This window comes from Solanum pennellii, chromosome 5 (genome assembly GCF_001406875.1).
Source record: "Solanum pennellii chromosome 5, SPENNV200".
Taxonomy (NCBI): Eukaryota; Viridiplantae; Streptophyta; class Magnoliopsida; order Solanales; family Solanaceae; genus Solanum; species Solanum pennellii.
In genome coordinates this window covers 77,000,277-77,020,641 of record NC_028641.1, presented here as the reverse complement: position 1 = coordinate 77,020,641, position 20,365 = coordinate 77,000,277, and the positions used below count along the sequence as shown (strand labels likewise).

Here is a 20,365-nt window from a genome sequence, read left to right as displayed (position 1 = left end):
TTGTCGTAATTATATATTATATCAAATTAGAAAAATATTTTTAAAAAATTATATTTTCTACGTTAATTTAGATTATATATTAACTCGATTATTAGTGACTTGAAATAAATTGAACTACATATAGGCAAATAAATAATTTGTTTGAATTTGAACGAATTTAATGAATCGAATTTGATTTTATCACCATTATATTACATGTGAAAAAAGTGAGTCGTCAAATAAATGCTAATGTTTGACAAATCAACTTTATTGGACCCACGGACTCATACTATTGTCTCTCAAGGTGCTTTACACACTAACTTATTTTCTAGTGGCGTAACGGAGTCAGAAATTTTGAATTTAAATTTTGATAAAATATATTTATTTTTTTTAATAAAATGTACGCTGAATAAAATTAACTTAATTGAAAAATTAATGCGAATTATATCAAATATATTATTAGATGAATAAAATTAACTTAATTGAAAAATTAATGTGAATTATATCAAATATTTTATTAGAGATTTCTTATTCATACATTTAGATATGAAAATGAAATCTTAGTTTAAAGTATTTTTCTTTTAAATGAGTTTTACACGAAAAATTTATGCTAGTTGGACTTTCAATATGAAAGTACTTAGATATCGAGCGAATTAAATTTTTTTAAATATCAGTTGGCATAATTCGATTTGTACACGAGTTTGGATCGATGCGATGGAGTTCTAAGGCTTTGCTTCGTCTATAATATGACGTTTACTTTGAATTATTCTTTTAATAGACTAACGCAATAACATGTTGTTTGATCGTATTATTTATTAATATTCATAATTATTATATAAGTGATTTGATAATGTAAAAATTCGTTCACGCTATCTTATAGACTATAGTATTTCATTTGATTCCAAGAAATGATAATCATACAATAAAATGCCAAATATAATGCATGTATGGTGCCAATGACTTCTTTTCTTCTTCAAAATTATACGATTTAAGATTGAAATGATATTTTCTATCGTATCGATCACATTATATATGGTTATAATTTCAATGTCAATATTTATGAAAGAAATAAATATCTCTATGCTTATTTGTCAGAGTTCATTAAAACTATATTGGTTTAGTCCAACTACTACAACCTTGGACATTTATTGATAAATAACATTTGTTTCACTTATTCAAACTCTTGAGCTAAAATATAAGGAAATATAAAATAAATGAAAAAAATCATTAAAATTCAACATCAAGGCTTGTACTTTATGCTATAAGGATTGCACTTTCAATTTTTTAAAATGCATAACTTATAGTATATAAATAGACGCTTTAATTTCGCCTCAACTGACAATCAAATATTTCAATCTAAAAAATACACACATTTAAACATCTAAATATCTCAACTCCTTCCGACGGTGTCTCGTAGACATCTAACACTGACGTGTCATATAAATTTTGGGGAGTCAAAATAATCATTTTGTAACTGTCCCAATAAAAACGAATTAATATGTCTAGATGTGCATTATTAAAGTTGAAATGCTTAGTTATCGTGCCTTAAAAGTCAAGATATTTGACAAAAAAAATTAATTTGTTTTTCACACCGTTACGTTATGTCTTGTGATTAAAACTGGTTGTAAAAATAAACTAAATCAAATAAACATTATTAATTATTGACTAAATAACAACAATTTCATCATTGTGAATTTATTAATAAGAATTTAAGTCAAGATCACAACAGTAAATAAGTAACTTACATGTTGTGATAAAATACAGTAATCTCATTCGTGATCACTAATTAATTTCCTCCAAATTAACTTTTAATATTATGATTAATATATATTACTGTATTGATATATAAATCAAGTTAATTCTTTTTTTTTGAAAAAAAAATAATTGATTTTCAATTACCTAACTCTTTCACTCATAGTTTTTTTTTCGTCTACGATGCTCTATTTTTGCTATTTTGGGTCGATTTTTGTTGTATTCTAATCAGTGGCGGACTCTGTTTGAACTCAAAATTTGTGGGTTCATTGGTGACGACTTATAAAATGATGCTCATTATTTTCAAAAGGCGGAAGTTTCTTTTTTTTTCTTCAAAGTTTGTGTGTCACGAAATAGGAATTCAAGAGTATCTTTATTTTTCATGTATATATTAGTTCATAAATTATTCGAAATATGTTACCAACTATGTTTGAGCTCAAATTTTGTGGGCCGGTCTATTCCTAACGACCTTTTTAATGATACTCATTGTTCCGAAAGACGAAAGTTACCTTTTTGTAGTTTATGTATCACAAAATAGGAATTCAAGATTATTTCGTTTTTTCATGTATATTAATTCATGAACTTTTCAGATTATGTGTGATCGACTCTAATTGAGCTCAAATTTTGTGTATCCATTGGTGACGTCCTATTTAACAATACTCATTGTTTTCTAACGACAAACACCACTTTTTGGAGTTTATGTTTCACGAAATAAGAATTCAAGATTATCTCATCGTGTATTAGTCCTTGAATTTTCTGAAATATGTGTGACGTATTTAGTTTTAGGTCAAATTTTGTGTGTCCATTAACGACAACCTATTAAATAATACGCATTGTTTTCGAACAATGAACGCCGATTTTCTTGAAATTTATGTTTCACGAAACAAGAATTCAGAAATATCTTCACTTTTTATTAGTTTATTAATTCCTAAGTTTCACACATAGAAACTTTTAATCAAGAATAACTTTTTATTAAGAAGATTCATCTGTTACAATTGAACAAAGATTGAAACATCCTCACTTCCATGAGATGTCTACAACTCATATTAATAATTAACAATGACAAGAAACTTGAAATACTACTCGAAAATCGAGCTCCACGAAACTCATAAATACCAACAAAAAATACAAATTTAGTTCACGAAATGACAGTTCTTCCTGATTTCACCCTTGTATCCTGTGAGGACGTCTAAAGTTCCCATATGCACCATTGCATCCGCGAACTTCTTACCCCATACACGTCCATATCTCGCGTTAAAGTTCACCATTTTCGCGGTTTTAGGATCACTCATCAATGTTTGATCAGTAACTAAAAGTCCCTTGTTACTCTTCAAATCCATATAGTACTTGTTATCCAATTTGTTTGGTGTTATAACATCAAAATTAGTAGGATTTGCTACTCCTGTTCCATTTGTAAGTGATTCTGGTGGACAAATAGACTTCAACATCCTCTCATATACGCGATCAATTGGTAGATTTTGTTGCTTGTTTTGAGGGTATAGACGATTCGCGAAAACACCACAATGAGCAATACCAATAGAATGTGCACCAGAGAGTGTTACCATTTCATCAACAGACATACCTTTTCTTGCAAAGCTCTTGATTAGTTCCTTGACACCGACAAACGGAGAGGGGAGATTGGCTAAGGCCTCGTCCTTGATGGAAACATGTCCATCACGACGTCCTGCTTGGACATCATAGTTTATTTTCCCAACTTTGTTAGAACTGTCGCGAGCTGCAAAGGCTAGAATATCAGCACACGAGACAGTTCCTGGACATGCAGCCTCGAGCTGCTTTTTAGCTTCATCGATCACCTCAAAACCTCGTAAACTGTTCTTGTTTGCTATGCTTTCCTTTTCTGAATTCAGTCCATCTAATAGCACAGATGCATCACATCCCTAAAGTACATGAAAAATGTAAGTAACACGCGGAAAACTCCTCTCATCTAAAAGCTTAATGAGACGGTAACACAAGTAAAAAAAGTGTTTACGTGTATTTATAATATAAGAAAACTCAAACCAACGCGTAAAGAGGCATGTTGAGACATAACATTAGCTAGTAATTACTAAATGTAATGCTACACTCGCTAACAGCTCAAGAGTACTTCAGATAAGATGGTCACACAGTTCAACATGCAGACTAAATGTAACTCGAAGAATGAGATCATCAAGAGAACAATAGTACATTAGAACACAACGTACCCTCACGAAGCAATCATGAAAATGCAACCTGATAAGGCCAGCAGCAATGCCTGGATTACGAGTAACGGCCTTATACACAACCTTTCTCACAATGGCTTCAGCAGAGGGACAAGTATAGCGATAGTAACCTACTTCAATCGGACAGGAGGGTTGTCGTTTAGCCAACGATGAAACTGAAAGAGACAAAACCAAACAAGAAACAAGTACAAAAACAGAACAATTAAAGCCCTTAGAATCCATCAGCTAGCTACTAGTATGTCTTTTTTTCGCGCTTTAATCAAGTGAATGATGGATAATTTATGTAACACCATGGAACATTTTATAGCATGTAACTATGCAGTTATGGAATCTTTTCTCAATATTAAAAACAGAACATGTTTACCTGTAATTTGTATGACTTTTGAAGTATTCCACAACTACCACATTATGATTTTTAAGAACTCAACGGGCACTTCTCCTTCGAGTCAAACAAACAAAGAAGGGAATCGCGTTAAGTTGTTACAGAAAGTCTATCTTTCATCAACTTCTAAATTCGAAAACACATTGTTACTCTTTCACATACAAGCGGATTACAGAACACATACGTTTATTTTTCAAATGATTCATACTGTCAAGTGCATATATCCTAAATGATCGAAGACTCATATTTTTTTCGAGTTAAACTACATGTAATAGTCCATAATAAGTGTGACTAGTAACCTGTGAAATAAGGCAAGTAACCTCCTATAGGCTACAATAGGTTAATTATACGGTCAGTATGTATAAGTTAAATATATTTCTTAATGGATAAACAAAAAAGTTTAGTATACTATGTAGTTGTTTTTTTTGGAATAGTTGGTAGCATCTTAAGTGATGAAAATGGATAAATAAATCCCAATTGAAGTTTGAGTATGGTTTTTTATTTTATTAGTAGTTACTTGGTAGCCACTAGCCACTATGTTGTTATTTTATAGAAAATATTTGAATGTCAACTCATTATTATAAGTTTTATAAAGTCTTGACATTTTTCTGATAATAAATAAATTTTAAGTTATATACATAGATATTATAATTGTACTATCATTAGAATTTATTAGGTTGACAATTATAAGTAACTTGATTAACATGTCAAAGGGTAAGTAATGTGACATTTTGTAGTATTTTTCTTTATATGTATACTTTTTATAGCTAATTTCTTTTTTATTGTTAAAAACTTATGTATAGTAATTAAAATATAATAATTTCTATGATATGATAAAATATTTTTCTTTCGTAAAATATTAAAAATATCAAACTTCCAACATCTGATACTTGTATTTGTTCGTATTAAACAACTTTGTACTCGTGACTTCTACATTCTGGAAGGGTTTCCATTGTATATAGTTTTTAGTTTGCTTCCGTTTCTGTTTTTTCTTATTGTTAGTGTTGATCCTACCCTTGTACTCATTATTTGTCGTACTGATTGGTGTCATCATGACTCGAGAAGCCGGGTTGTAACAAGTTGATAATAATTTTATTATTTCTAAAATTGAGTCTTTCGAATTTGAGGGCCTAAGACGTATGCCTCGTTTTTAGAGGGCATTGAGCAGACCTGCATCAATGTACTAGCCATCAATATCATAGAAAACAACACTAAAATTCTCAAACAACTTATTGCAATTCTGATTTCAAACTATTACATAGGAGAATTCTTGATAAAGTCATATATTGCTCAAGCCTTAACATACAATTCCAAGTCATTATACACACCATCAAGCTGTACTAACAGCTTCTGTTTGAGCCGATTCGCCTGCTTCCCAGAAAGATGTTGGCTTTCCAGTCTTTGACACAGTCTTGAGAACAGCGTCTGGTTGAACATTGCCCTTCACGGTCACCTTTTGCTCCTTCAGATCAATGTCGAAAGTTTCTACACCTGAATATGATTATGAAGAAGACATGAGTCGATATATTAGTCAATACCAGAGCAAATTTGTTAGGTTGCAGAAACTAGAATACATAAACGATATGAGGACCTAACATGTCAATTCATGTCATCGCCTTTTCTTAATATTTTATCTGTTATCAGAACAATAAGCAAATAAGCAACTCAGACTATCGTTAGTTATTAGTCACGGAGTTAGCAGTCGAAGGAAGGAATGTTTGGGATGTCTTGTTCAGTGACTTATTGAAGCTATTCCAACCGTTTATGGTGCAGTTAATTACATGTGGTAGAGTGAGAAAGAAATGACCACTCTCGAAGAGCTTTCTTGACCAGGTCTTACACTACTACTTGTGGAATAGACTAGCAATAACCATTTCACAGTTTACTCAAACATGGATGAACCAAAACTGTGTAGCCGTGATGGGAGACCACAATAGATGCGTCCATAAAATCAGAACAATGATCTTCACTCTCTAATTTCATTATATACGGCGGTGTTTTGATTGGCACGTGACTAGAAGAGCATGTCATTAAGAATAAAATAAGAAGCTCAAAGTCGAAAGCATATAAATACAGAAAAGTATCATTCTGTGAAACCGAGAAGTAATATGTTCTATTTGTACAAAGGATTTATGAGAAAGGCAATACTGTAAAGTTAAATGTTGTAAAGCACTAGGACTCTTGAAGTAAAATTGTTTACCTTCCATTTTCCCCAAAACCCTTTTCACAGCACCAACACAGCCTTCGCATGACATGCCAACCTTGAGAACGACAGTCTGCTAGCACAAGGGGTAAAAATATTGGTGTTAAATTGACAGTTGCGGAGATGTAGAGTTATGATAGCATAAATCATAACCAAATAGCACAATCATCACTTAGGCTGTTAGGCAGCATATCATGAAGCTGTTGCCTAATACTTACATTTTAAAGGTTTCAACGGAGTCGCAACACTCACACAAACTGTTCCTCCCCCAACCCCCCAAACCAAACCCCAGATCAAAAAACAAAGATTTCATTCATTCAAATTCAATCAATTAATTCATATTTCGTTTCTCTGAAAGACACTTATTATAAAAGCACTCTTCTGAATCAGTAAATTCAGTTCTGTTATGATACTACTGAAAGATCTCCCTCATTGATGCAAATCCACAAAGGGGATTTTTCATTCTATTCTAGATCAACAATGATACTTAGCCACTCAAGGGATGACTTGGACCAACTCTTAAACCAGAAAAATTCAAGAAAAGGATAACGTAGATCTTTAGATATCTAATCTGAAATAAATATTCACCAAAAACAGAAGGTAATGTATTAAACTAGCTCATTAATGAGGAAAATACTCAAATAGCTATTGCATTCTTGAATTTAGCTAAGCAAACCCCATGGATCTTCTTTGCTAGTAAAGCCACTCATAGTTGTAAACATACACATTCATCCATCATCAAACATTTATAGCTCAAAATCATGTAAAGTTTCATTTTTTCCCCGTTAAGCAAAACAAATATACCGAGCCCATGGATTTTCCGCTAAAACAAGAATCACCCAGATCAAAATCTAATCAAGCCCTTCAACAAAATAACTTCAAATTATCATCAAAACAAGATTCTACTGTTGAACTTAGTTTCTGTACATATGGAAGAGGAAAAACGGAAGCCTAAACATCGCAACGAAAGGAAAAAACACTCATAATCAATCAACCAATTTATAAGGAAGATGATCAAGTCATCAAACTATCATTACATCTAAAAGGAATAATTAAACTATTCCATAAATTATTGAAACGATCACTGCACTCGTTAACAGACCTGTTGATCTAGCTCACACCAGGCACAGTAGTAAACAAACAAACTCATCCATCTTCAAACAGTTGAAGCTCAAAAATCATGTAAAGCTTCAATTTTTTTCCAATTAAAACAAAAAAATATTCCAAGCACACATCTTTTAAGCTAAAACAAGAACAACAAAGATCAAATTCCTATTAAACAAGCAAATCTTATCAAACCCTTCAACAATACCATCAAAAACAAAAACTTGAATGTTGAACTTAGCTTCTTTACATATCATAGACAACAACATACCCAATGTAATCCTAATTGGATTAGATAATATCAATGGATCCTTTATCAGTCATTCATTGAATGATAAATAACTACAAGTGACGGAGACAGACGATTTAAATAACGGAAAATCAAAAGAAAATAGTAAAACTCGCGAGGTCCGTGGAGGGTAGGACACAAACCATACCCCTACCTTGAGAGGCGTAGAGGTTGTTTCCGATATACCAGCACCCCCACCCCTCACCCCACATTCAATCAATCAATCAATGAGCTACACCTGAATCTCAAACTAATTAGGGATTTTCTACCCATTAACAACAAATTCATTCAAACCCCTTTTACATTCAGCTAAAACAAAAACAACCCAAATCAAAATCCCCACAAACAATGCAAAATCCATCAATCCCTTCATATAATCAATTCAAAATCATGTTTTGAAAAATGCCCAATTCATATAACATATCAAAGATTCAAAATTTCAAAAAAAGGAAAGTAAATTCAAAGTACCTGAGACATGATGAGATTGAATTGAGAAGAAACTTGTGAGGTTTTTCAAGAAAAAAATTGGTGATATACAAAGTTTGAGAGAAAAAAATTGACCTTTTGATTTTCTGTGATTTGAGAGGTGTGAAAAGGCTGCTAATTATACAAAGAAAAAATGAAGAAAAAAAATAGATTCTTTGTGTTTTTTTTTTAAAAAAATTTCGAAAGATCAAAAACGCATCTAAAATATATGGCTTTTTGAGTTGTCTATTTAAATAATCACATACTTACTTTTTCTATTTTTTAATTATTATTTGTTATTTATTAAAATATATTCAACTATAAATTATTCATTTTTCGAGAAGCGGAGCCAATATGAGGTAGGGTTTATTCGAACAATCAAACTCCTTTTAATAAAAAATTACATTATTTTATACCTAGTTAAATTATATTATTAAGTTTAAATAATAGTTAATGAACTTTTTTAGTCTAATTTGTCTATTTTAAATCTCTTTAAGAAAAATTGTAATTATACTTTTCTTTTTTTTCAAACTAAATTTAATCATGATTTATAATTGAGTTGCGTTTTGATAAATAGATAAAATTTTTCAAGAAAGATAAAGACTTTTTTTTTATATTTTTATAAAGTAAAAACATTAACTTTTTTATATTATACTCCCTCTGTTCCTATTTATGTGTCCATATTTCTTGTATCTATTTATTTGTCCATTTGACAAATTAAGAAGGACAAAAAAAGAATTTATATTATAACTCTCATTTAAATTTTTTGAAAAATTCAAAATTTTAATTCATTATTTTTAAAATTATAATTAATAAAGATAAAACTATAACTTTACTATATTAATTATTACTATCTATCTTAATATGTGTGTTATTTTTAAAATGAATAACTAAATAAGGTCAGTTATAAGTAATATTTTTTAGATCAAAGTTTAAAGCAGTACAATTATCCTAATATTATTGAATTTTCTATGGTAGTACATGTACTACTTCATGCAGTACAAAGTCGTGGATATATATAAAATATATATAAATAATAAATAAAAATATTCTTATTCTCCATTTTATTAGGGAGTTAAAAGAAACTTTTTTTGGACCATAAATTTATCATTATTTCACATATTTTGGAATCTTTAACAACTTGTTACATATTTGTATGTGAATATTTTATCTTTTGATTATATAGAAAGTAAAAAATATTTTTTATTATATGATATTATTAAATTTATTCTTATGTAATGATAAATGGTTTCATTTTAGAATGAATTTCGTGTTATTATTTTTTATTTTGGTTTATTATGTAATAATTCTAAATTCATATACGATACTTCTATTGTAAGTTTTATGTTTCAAATTGTTGGTGTTTGATTTTATGTAATGATGAAAAATGATAGAGTAGTATAATTTATTTAAATATTATACGTATTTATCAAAACAATATAATATAATTAGAGGTGTATAATTTAGGATTTCAAAAGAATGAGAGCATTTGATGAAAAGATGAATTTAAGATATAAATTTGATTATTTTAATATTTAGACTTGTCAATAATTCGTCAAACTATTAAAATTATAGGCTTAAATAATTCTTCAATGTCTACGGTATTGAGATTGATTGTATGATATATTATCGAGCACAACTAGTTTTATCATACATATTTAGTTTTAATTATAAATAAATAAAAAATAATGTAATAGGTGAAAATTTTGTAAAAGTTAAAGCAAAAAAAAAGTAAATTAATTAAAGCGCCAAAAATGTTATCAATAATTATTTAGAAAGGTGTTACATACGTTTAAGAAATAAATAAGATATAAAAATTAAATTTCAAACTTCACTAAGGAGGTACCTCACATTATCATCGCATTATATGATATTTCGAGCATAAATTCAGAGATTTTATATTTATTTTGAGAAGAAAGCATGAATTTACATGAACACAGAATACTCTCTAGATATGTCATATTAATTAGTTAATGGTTTAGATCTTGATAATAATTTAGTGCATAAGTAATTAATGTAGAGTATAAAATCGAAAATCAATAATTATCTTATGTTAATAGATTAAAAGTGACTAGCAAAACGTAAAAAAATACTTTAAAATAATAAAAAAATAAATGCAAACAAATAAAGTAATAATTAAATATAAAAATAAATAAAAAAGAAAACAAAGGAAGAGAATACACATAAATTTGACTAATTTGATCTTTAGGTTTTTATGACAGAACACGTTAAACTTTAAAAATTATATTAACTAAATTCCAAAAATGTTATCAAATAACCATTTAGAGAGGTGTTGTCCATATTTAGTGTTGGTGTAATATATCACAAATATAAATATCCATCAATAGACATAACATAATGTATAATGTGACAATAATATACTTTTGTCAATATTAAAATGTCACACGAACATTTAGAATGAAAAAATATAAGATTAAAATTTCTGACGTTATTTAGAGAGATACACTCAACCATCATCACATTATCTGAAATCAGGGTATGAAATTGCATTTGTTAAGAAGTATTTTTGCCTTCTAAGGTGGAATTCTTTGAAACAAATACGAATATTATTGAATTTTAATGCAAATATGAAAAACAAAAAGAAAGATACGTAAAGCCTCAATACAAATAAAAATAACTTTTTTATCAACGTTAATTTATTATCATTAGATTCAATGTCCTTATATGTTTTAGTAACATTTATAAAAAGTATTAATATGTCTGTCACTAATAATTGCCGTTAAAAATATATATATTTATTATTTAACGACAATATTATCGTTAAAAATCTAATGTAGTGCTATTAAATATGACCAAAATTCATGTATATATAACTGAAGTTCGATTATTTTTATTTGACTTCAGTTATTCTTCCTCATACTTCAATCGTACGTGCAAACAATTCAAATAAATTTTTACCATCTGAACTTTAAATATTTATAACGACATACACTATTTCTAAAATTAAATTTTGTCCGACATAATTTCAAACATCATATATTTAAAAATGGATATAAATAAAAAATATAATAAAATAAATATACATTAAATAAGTAAATAAAATTGAACAGTGTGTCGAGACGACCCGAACCTTCAAATTTCGGGTCATATTCATTTCCTTCTCCTCTTCCAATCCCCAAATTTCATTTTCACACTCTCTCAAAACCCCTAATTTTCTGCAATTTTCAGATCTCCGATCAATGGCGAAACAATTCAACGTTCCTCCGGTGATATTCCCCTCCGATGGTAACCCCAGTGTACAGCAACGCCGTCCTCCGGCTAATCCACCGACGGCTCCTTTTCAGCCGCCGAGATCTTCAAACCCTGGAATACCTTTCATGTCATTCGACATTGGATCAGCAGCTGCATCAACTTCATTTTCAACTCCCCAGTTTGCCTCCGCCACCATCGGCGGCGGCGGTGGATCAATTGGATTTGAAGATGAGCCGCCGCTATTAGAGGAGCTTGGGATTAATACAAAGCAAATTTACCAGAAGACTCTTTCAATTCTCAACCCATTTCGAATCAAACCAGATCTTCACGAAGATGGTGACCTTTCTGGACCATTTATATTTCTAATGGCGTTTGGATTGTTTCAATTGCTAGCTGGAAAGATCCATTTTGGGATAATACTGGGATGGGTTGTAATGGCTTCGATGTTTCTATATGTAGTGTTTAATATGCTCGCTGGTCGAAATGGGAACTTGAATTTGTACAGATGTGTTAGCTTGATCGGTTATTGTATGTTGCCCATTGTGATATTATCCGCGCTATCACTGTTTTTGCCTGGTGGATTGGTGATCAAGGTGCTAACCGGAGTTTTTGTTGTATGGTCAACACGGGTTTGCACAAGGCTTCTGGTTGAGCTGGCTTCGTATGGAGATGAACATCGAGGGCTTATTGCGTACGCTTGTTTCTTAATTTACATGCTTTTCTCTCTGCTAGTGATATTTTGATGTTTGCAGAACTGAAAAAAAGTTGGCATTTTGCAGCCTGCACTGATTCGATTCTCTGTCTTAGCTACTGAGTAGGAAACTTGATTATGCAGTGTTAATTTAACGGTATTTAATTGATCTCTTCTGGCTTGGTTGTTATCTGTTGAAAGATATAAACTTTTTGTGAATCAAGATGGTTATCATGTTGTGCAAAAAGCATTTTGGTTTTCGAATTTGTATGGTTATCGTGTTTATGTGAAAAGATTACGAAGGACGTTTGTTGTGTTGTTGTTAACATGTCTTGATGTTATACTCCATTTTGCTTTTGTGATATGTACATTGTCACGAAAACCAGGGGAAGGTGTGTCTATAAGGATATAGAAAACAGGGTGATAGATGTTCTTGTCACTTCGATTATCCTGTTTGATGTTAGAGAATTTGATTGAAAATAGGGATGATAGAGTGCCTCATGTTCAGAAGGTATGGTAAAGTGGAAGTGAGTCCGCGAATATCTAAACATACGAGACTGACTTCATACTAAAGAATGGTTTCTTAGACTAACTAAAGCAGATCATATGCCTTTTGGATGAGACGATGGAGCTTTGAATCGACAATCCTCAACTTTCAAAAGATTTCTAGTGTCTTGTTGTATCAACTAGAAGTAACTTCTTAGTTTAGATATGGATCTAAGATGGGTTATGGAGATCGAATTGGTGGCCAACTTCTGTCGATGAATCAGTTTCAAATGTAGTTTATCTCAATCATGAGATGAAGACTTGGATAAAGCAAAGTTTGCTGTTAGTTTATCTCAGTAGTTTGTTTTTCTCAATCATGAGATGAACAAAGTTTGCTGTTAGTTAATATTCAAAAGAATGTATCAGGTTTTTCTGAGCATGTCAATGGGGGTTACATTGAAAATCTGTTCTTCTTCTCATAACTTGCTGATTTCAGTTGTGAGTTAGTGTCTTTGTGCATCGAACTGTCATTGTTGAGCTGAATCTTAACCAGAACTCTTAAGTTTTTCGTCTAGTATTGCTCAATTTCGGATAGTACTGTTAGGTTGTGGAGCCTGATTAATATATACATGACTGTTTACGCGGTTTAACCTCCGCGGTGAGGTTGCCAGGGGGTTATGGGGGGCGGGAACCCCCCATCCGAAGGAGGGGTTCGGGGCAGCGCCTCGACCTAAATTTTAGGCTTTACTATTTATTCTCCATTTATTCTCTGTAACCAAAAAATACTCTGATTTATTAATATATGTACCCTACCGCCGTGGAAGTTTACTCACGGGGTGTTCCACGAAATATTAGTTTTTCTCTTTCTCTCTCTAAATCTCTCATCTCATTCTCTTGAAAATTCTTATTTTCTTCATTCATCAAGCGTGTGTGCGTGAATTCGATCCTAACAAGTACTGGGACAAATATGATCCTTTTTTTCGTTTTATAAATAATTTCTCTATCTCTGAGGTCACCTAAAAATTGCGTCCAAGATCCACGTGTTGCTCGTGCACAACATCTACATCCAATAATTAACTTATACGATGAGAAAAATAGCTTATTTCACCTAATCACATTTTAACTTATTGAAATTATAAATCTTATGAAATTAATCATAAGTTATTATTGAATAGAAAATGCAAATATAAATAAAAGATATATCACTAGTACCAAATGGTAGTAAAAAATTATATTTCTTGTTTTCCATATTCATCTGTTTATATATATCACCTGAATTATTAAATCTTCATTCTTTTTCTTTTTTTTTAGTTACTTAATTTTTAGTTGGTACACTTCTAGAAGTATGTCAATAAACTTCATTTCTCAAATTAATTTTTGAGTTAATCACGATTGAATTAAGGATTTGAAGTTTATTATTTCCTGCATCAACCTTAATCAACTAGCTAATATGATAACAATAACTAAATATACATATATATTATTTAACGATTTTCATATATATATAGCAAGAGAATCTGAAGTACAAATTATATATGTATCGTAGATTCATTACGAATATGAAAAGAATATATTTATCCATTAATCGAGTTGAGGGTCTATCAGTTAAAAAATAAATCTCGATGTAAGATGCACACACACACTTTATATTTTTTTAGACCTCACTTACAATAATATATTGGATAGGTTACGTTACTATTGTACCATTATAAATATTTGTAAACTAGAGTTTTCGCGTTGAAAATTATTTGGTAAACATGCATGTTATTTGGGAGGCAATACGTACCCAATAAAATTATCGAAGTGTGTATAAATTGATTCGAATACTATTTTCTTTCCTACATGTAAATGATGAAAAAGAAAAAAAAAACATAAAGTAGGATTAATAATTATGCTATCACAAATTATTGTCGTTGCCAATTATTTCTGTGTGTATAATTAGTCATCATTTCGAAAAGTAAAAAAAAAAAAACTAAGAGACAAGAGCAAAATGACAATGAAATGAAACTTTAACTCTATAAATACTAAAAAGAAATGAAATATTACTTTCTGGATTCATATTATATAAATTTTAATTAATGTTTTAAAAATTATATTTTTTTTATCATATTGAAATAATGAGTAAAATTTTCACTTATAACACTTTTTCTAAATATTTGAATGTTTTGTTGAACAGCGTGCAATCAATCAGTCCTCCAGATAAGAATTCTTTTCAAAGAAGATTTAAATCTTTTTTTAAAAAAAAATGAATTAATTATTTAATTTTGATGAACGGTACGTCTATCAAAGAAAGCAACAAATATTTGATTATAATGTTTAGTACTATCAATGACATATTACAATTTTATATTATCGAGGAAAAAATTTTAGATTAAAAAAATTAAATGTCGTGTATTAGGGTAAAGAAATAGTAGTCATAGTATCGGTCGTATTCATGTAATTTTTATCATTTATTATATTTTTCGATTATCACACTATTTTAATGTTTGTTAGTATTTCTCTGATTTCTTGTAGATTTGCACTACTTTTCTTAATAAAGACATGTCTTTTTATCTTTTGTTTGGATTTGATATACTAAAGCCAAGATCATTCGAATATAATTTTTTCATCTTCACAAGGTGATGATAAAATATGTGTATACTCTAGCCTCCACCCTCCTGATCAAACCATCAAGGACGTGGTGAGATTAATAGAATCGACTTCTCTAGTTTTAATTGATAGTTTCAAATTCAAGTACTGAAAATTGAAAAAAAAATAATCCTAATTATATAAGGAACATTCTTCTTTTAAATATAACTTACGCGTGCATAGTGGCGGAGTCAGGATTTTCAATAAGGGGGTTCAAAAAATTCGTAAAAATAGACACACGAAATAGCTGAAGAAAGTTCAACATCTACTATATATACATAAAATATTATTTTAACCATGTATAAATAGTAGTATAATTTTCCGTCAAAAAAAATTCGAATAAACCCTCTTGTACCAAAATGACTCCGCCCCTACACGCGATATGAATCTAAATTAGTCAGATTAATAAACATCGATCGACGCATAGTGGTGGGGGCATTTACTGACTCTTTTTACGTACTCCCACTACCAAAACTTTGCTATTATTATATATTAGACAAACACATTTGTGTTACTAGCAATTTATGTTAAATTGTTTCAAAAACTTTGCTATTATTAGTAATTATTCGTGTTTGCGATGAAGAGAGTTGTACTCTTGGCTTTACCAGTTGTACTTTTATCGATAATTTATCGAGCTATTATTCCCCCTCCTCCAAGAAGTTGTAGTACTGCTGGTGTTCCATCACAAACACCAAAAATCAAGCTAAGAGATGGAAGAAATTTGGTGTATAAAGAATATGGTGTGCCAAAAAATATTGCAAAGTATAATGTTATATATGTTCATAGCTTTGGTGGTAGCAAATTTGAAGCTTCACTTATAATTCCGGTATGTATATATTTGAATTATTTCGAGTGTGTTTGATATGATAGAAGTCATTTCCGTTAAAAAAAAAGTGAAAAAGAAACTATCTAATTACATTATCATTCCTATCATATTTATTAATTTTCCTTATTATTTGAAATATTATCTCATATTCAAGTCAGATATACATACATGCGTGTTTTTTTGTTACCAGATACACTTAAATAGAGAAAGAGGTGAGTGAGATTTGTCTATGTAGCTAGTGCGATTCACATGTATGGGGAATAAAAACCAAATACGAGAGCTAGATTGGAGGGAAGCGAGATAGATTTAATTATTCTTTCAAATATATGTGAACTTACTTGGATACAACCGATTTTAACGATAAGTTTTTGGTAGTCTCATAAGAGTCTTCAAGACACAATTTCTTTTTCTCATACCAAAAATACCCTCAATTTCTTTTTTTCATACCAAAAATACCCTCAATTATTTCTACATTCCAAATTAGACTAATGTTTTGTTTTTGTTTTTTTTGTCATAGCAAGCAATTGAAGAACTAGGGGTATATTTTGTATCATTTGATAGACCAGGTTATGGTAAAAGTGATCCTCATCCAAAGAGAAGTTTTAAAAGTTTAGCTCTTGATATTGAACAAGTGGCTGATCAATTGGAACTTGGAAATAAATTTTATGTTATTGGATTTGCAATGGGTGCACACTTTGTTTGGGGTTGCCTAAAGTACATACCTCATAGGTAACATCAAATTTTACTATTACTAATATGTCATTTTCTTGCTATATTAGTTGATTTTTTGTGTTTTTTCGAGGTTCGATATCTGTTGTGGGGTTTGATTAGTATGGATCTTGTGTCGGAAAGTATTTCTATGAGAGATAAAGTGTGTGAATATTATATTGTATCGACTAACCATTTTTCATGTCAATTTTTGAAAAGTAAAGGTTGTTTAAAAATTCATTAGGAAATAGCCACTTTTAAGGTGGAAAAAATGATGATAATTTCATGAATTTCGAACTTAAGTAGGTGAAAAAAATCAGGTATATATTATGAATTTTTGAAAAGTGAAACTTCCAGATAATCGTCCCTTGAAATTCATTTAGAATATTGCGTTGGAGAGTTTCGTCTTTTTTAAATTCAAAAAATTTCATGATAATATCTTGAATTTCAAAAATTGGCTATTATTTAATGATTTTTGAATTTATAGTTATTTTTCAATTACAAGTAATTAAAGAAAATGGCTATTTTTTGAATTTTGGTCACTTTGCGAAATTACAAGTAAGTCTCTTTGGTAAACTCTCATAAATATGATAGCATAAAGTAACATATTATAACATATTAAATTATAAAATAACATGTTATAATATATTAAATTTCAGTGATAGCGTAAAATATTTATAGAGTTTAAGTTTTATACACATATCGTCGTAACAAATATTTACACATTTTTTTTTTGTATACATAGATTAGAAGGAGCTGCATTATTAGCACCAGCAATTAATTATTGGTGGCCAGGATTTCCATCAAATTTAACAAAAGAAGCTTATGATAAACAATTAATTAGAGATCAATGGGTTTATAAAGTTGCATATTATGCCCCATGGCTTATGTATTGGTGGAATACACAAAAATATTTTCCTGGATTTAGTGTTATTACTGGGGAATTTAAATTGTCCCAAAAAGATCTCAAAATTGCATATTCACTTGATGAGATGCAACTTCAACAGGTACATAATTCTTTCCTTTTAATTTATTTATTTTTCTTCGTCTTTTATTGTTCAGATTCTTTATAAATATCATCGGGCACATGTAACGTCCTTTGAGAGTTATGTTTTTTTAAGAATCTGACGCAGGAGTATCAAGAGCATTGTAGCTTTTCGTTGAGTTAATTATTTCTCAAATGATCGATCACGTTGTTTTTTGTCATTATATATATATAATCATCCAATTACTTAACTAACCCTACCCTCCCAGAAAATTATTTTAATCGAAAAATCATCTGTCTGTCAGAACTGGAAAGACGATGTGGCATGACAGGTCTCCTATCACACTAGACTACCGATTTTCTTGAATGATTATCCAACTTACGATATTTACAAAAAAAAAAAATCTTTGTGCCTCGATACACTATTTACTCGATAAAAAAATTCAACTACTAGAAAATTACAGACATTTAAATTCGTCAGTAATATTTACTCAATTAATTAGGGTTTGAGGTGCACTCCTACTCATCACACACTATATAAATAGTAATATTTCGTACATCAAACTGTTTTTTTGTTTTAATTTTTGATTGTAAATATTAGAATTTGTAAATTATTTGATACTCTTTTAATTATGTGTAGGCATATGTTACACAACAAGGAGAATTTGAGTCACTTCATAGAGACCTAATTATTGGTTTTGGTAAACCAGAATTTGATCCAATGGATATGAAAAATCCTTTTAATAATAATAATAATGATGCAAATATACATTTATGGCATGGAGTTGAAGATGGAATTGTGTCTGTTAAATTACAAAATTATATTGCAAAAAAAATTCCATGGATAAATTATCATGAATTACAAGATGCTGGACACTTGTTTCCTTGTGGTGATGATAGTATAAAATATGATATATGGAAGGCACTATTAAATCATGAGAAAAAAAAATAATTGATGGTAATTAGAGGATCTTTGGATTGTTTTTATGATTTTAATAATAATAATAATAATAATAATAATGTGACAATGTATTTTCTTAAGATTGTCTATTTATTTATTTTTCTTTGGTATTTTGAATTTGATACTTATTTTAGGATTTGATTAATTCAGTTTAGTATCGAAATGTTTCTTTTTAATTTTTGGGCTACTAATGAAGGTATTCATCCATAATTAAAGATTGGTAGTCGAATAATTAAAGCTATTATAATTAACATATTTTTATTGGTTTCAAACTTTAATTTTCGACATGTTAGATGTACTAGTTGAAATGGGTTGTTTTATTGTTATAATAGTAATTTAAAAAAATTATTAATGATATTAGAGCCAAAAAAAAAAAAAAAAATTGTTGCTTTTAAAAAAATAGTCAAAAAAGATACAAAAATCATTTTTGGGACCAACAAAGATTCCAATTTTACATACAAAAAGACAAAATCATGAATTAAAGTAAGATAATAAAATCTATGGATCGAATTTCAAGAAAAAAATAATCATATTTGATTAGGTTTGTTTGAGTATGTGGGGTTAATTTCAGAGTGACGTAGCATTATAAGGAAAATTATATATAATAGCAAATTAATAACTTGAAATAAATAAAGTAGCTAGGGTTTGATTTAATTGTGCTCCATAGCAATTGTTTGCAAAAAATTATCAGGTGTCTCTTTCCTAAATATCTCGCTCGCCACTTCCTTCCAATCTCTCGCTCGCTTCCTCACTTTTTATACAAACACAAGTGTATAAAAATTGTTTCTAATTGTATAAAGCAGAGAAAATTATATAAATACATATATTTTTGTTCCCCTCTCTCCCCTCTTCCAGATCTCGCTCGCCACTCTCCCAAATCTCGCTCGCCACCCTCGCCTTTCTCACTTATATAAACAGAAGCGAAATATATAAATTGCGTTTCTGTTTGTATAAAGCGTGAGAAAATTGTATATACACATGCAAGTACATATATTTTCGTCCTATACATTTATAATTATACAATAAAAATACTCCCCTATCCAGTTTCTTTTGCCTTTCTCTCTTTCTCGTTTTATTCAATTTTTAAATTGTATCTAATTTCTATCTTTCTCGTTTTATACAATTCGATTCAATTGTATATTCCTTGTCAAGTCTCTTTTGTCTTTCTCTCTTTCTCATTTTATACAAATTCAAATTGTATATAATCGTTCTATACACTTATAATAATACAATTCGTTTTATACACTTCGTTTTTATACAGTTCTCTGCCCAAGTGTCTTTCTCTTTCTTGTTTTATACACTTCGTTTTATACAATTTGCTTCAACTGTATATGTATAGCGAATTATACAGTTTCTATGTTTGCTATGGAGCGCAATTATTCAAACTTTGCTATAGCATACAAACATGAATTTTTTATTTGCTATAGGTGAAAGTTGCCTAAAAAAATATTATTACTATAAATGATAAATGTTT

General features: G+C 29.6%; 4 protein-coding genes across 4 annotated transcripts; 2 read left to right on the top strand and 2 right to left on the bottom strand.

Annotated features, from left to right (window-relative positions):
* Positions 1-2,680: 2,680 nt before the first annotated feature.
* LOC107020634 (peroxidase 5-like) lies at positions 2,681-4,343 on the bottom strand. Its single transcript, XM_015221077.2, has 2 exons — positions 3,933-4,343; positions 2,681-3,629 (listed from the first exon to the last, which is right to left on the bottom strand). Exons 1-2 carry the CDS (start codon positions 4,170-4,172, stop codon positions 2,865-2,867), a joined length of 1,005 nt encoding a protein of 334 aa, XP_015076563.1. The 5' UTR covers positions 4,173-4,343; the 3' UTR covers positions 2,681-2,864.
* Positions 4,344-5,526: 1,183 nt separating this feature from the next.
* LOC107020635 (copper transport protein ATX1-like) lies at positions 5,527-8,580 on the bottom strand. The gene is made up of 3 exons (XM_015221078.2): positions 8,397-8,580; positions 6,533-6,608; positions 5,527-5,823 (listed from the first exon to the last, which is right to left on the bottom strand). The coding sequence occupies exons 1-3, from the start codon at positions 8,403-8,405 to the stop codon at positions 5,663-5,665; spliced, it is 246 nt and encodes an 81-aa protein (XP_015076564.1). The 5' UTR covers positions 8,406-8,580; the 3' UTR covers positions 5,527-5,662.
* A 2,876-nt stretch (positions 8,581-11,456) lies between these two features.
* LOC107018689 (protein YIPF5 homolog) lies at positions 11,457-12,602 on the top strand. The gene has a single exon (XM_015219231.2). It carries the CDS (start codon positions 11,594-11,596, stop codon positions 12,347-12,349), a length of 756 nt encoding a protein of 251 aa, XP_015074717.1. The 5' UTR covers positions 11,457-11,593; the 3' UTR covers positions 12,350-12,602.
* A 3,326-nt stretch (positions 12,603-15,928) lies between these two features.
* Positions 15,929-18,992, top strand: LOC107019155. The gene is made up of 4 exons (XM_015219729.1): positions 15,929-16,237; positions 16,755-16,966; positions 17,691-17,952; positions 18,571-18,992. The coding sequence occupies exons 1-4, from the start codon at positions 15,989-15,991 to the stop codon at positions 18,880-18,882; spliced, it is 1,035 nt and encodes a 344-aa protein (XP_015075215.1). The 5' UTR covers positions 15,929-15,988; the 3' UTR covers positions 18,883-18,992.
* Positions 18,993-20,365: the final 1,373 nt, after the last annotated feature.

Excerpts from the sequence above, each read along its gene's own strand:
- LOC107020635 (XM_015221078.2), bottom strand. Across the intron at positions 5,824-6,532 it reads GGTTTTGGGGAAAATGGAAG|GTGTAGAAACTTTCGACATT; the intron begins GTAAACAATTTT and ends AATCATATTCAG.
- LOC107020634 (XM_015221077.2), bottom strand. The coding sequence starts at position 4,172 with ATGGATTCTAAGGGCTTTAATTGTTCTGTTTTTGTACTTGTTTCTTGT. Across the intron at positions 3,630-3,932 it reads TTCATGATTGCTTCGTGAGG|GGATGTGATGCATCTGTGCT; the intron begins GTACGTTGTGTT and ends CATGTACTTTAG.
- LOC107018689 (XM_015219231.2), top strand. The coding sequence starts at position 11,594 with ATGGCGAAACAATTCAACGTTCCTCCGGTGATATTCCCCTCCGATGGT.
- LOC107019155 (XM_015219729.1), top strand. The coding sequence starts at position 15,989 with ATGAAGAGAGTTGTACTCTTGGCTTTACCAGTTGTACTTTTATCGATA. Across the intron at positions 16,238-16,754 it reads AAGCTTCACTTATAATTCCG|CAAGCAATTGAAGAACTAGG; the intron begins GTATGTATATAT and ends TTTTTGTCATAG. Across the intron at positions 16,967-17,690 it reads CTAAAGTACATACCTCATAG|ATTAGAAGGAGCTGCATTAT; the intron begins GTAACATCAAAT and ends TTGTATACATAG.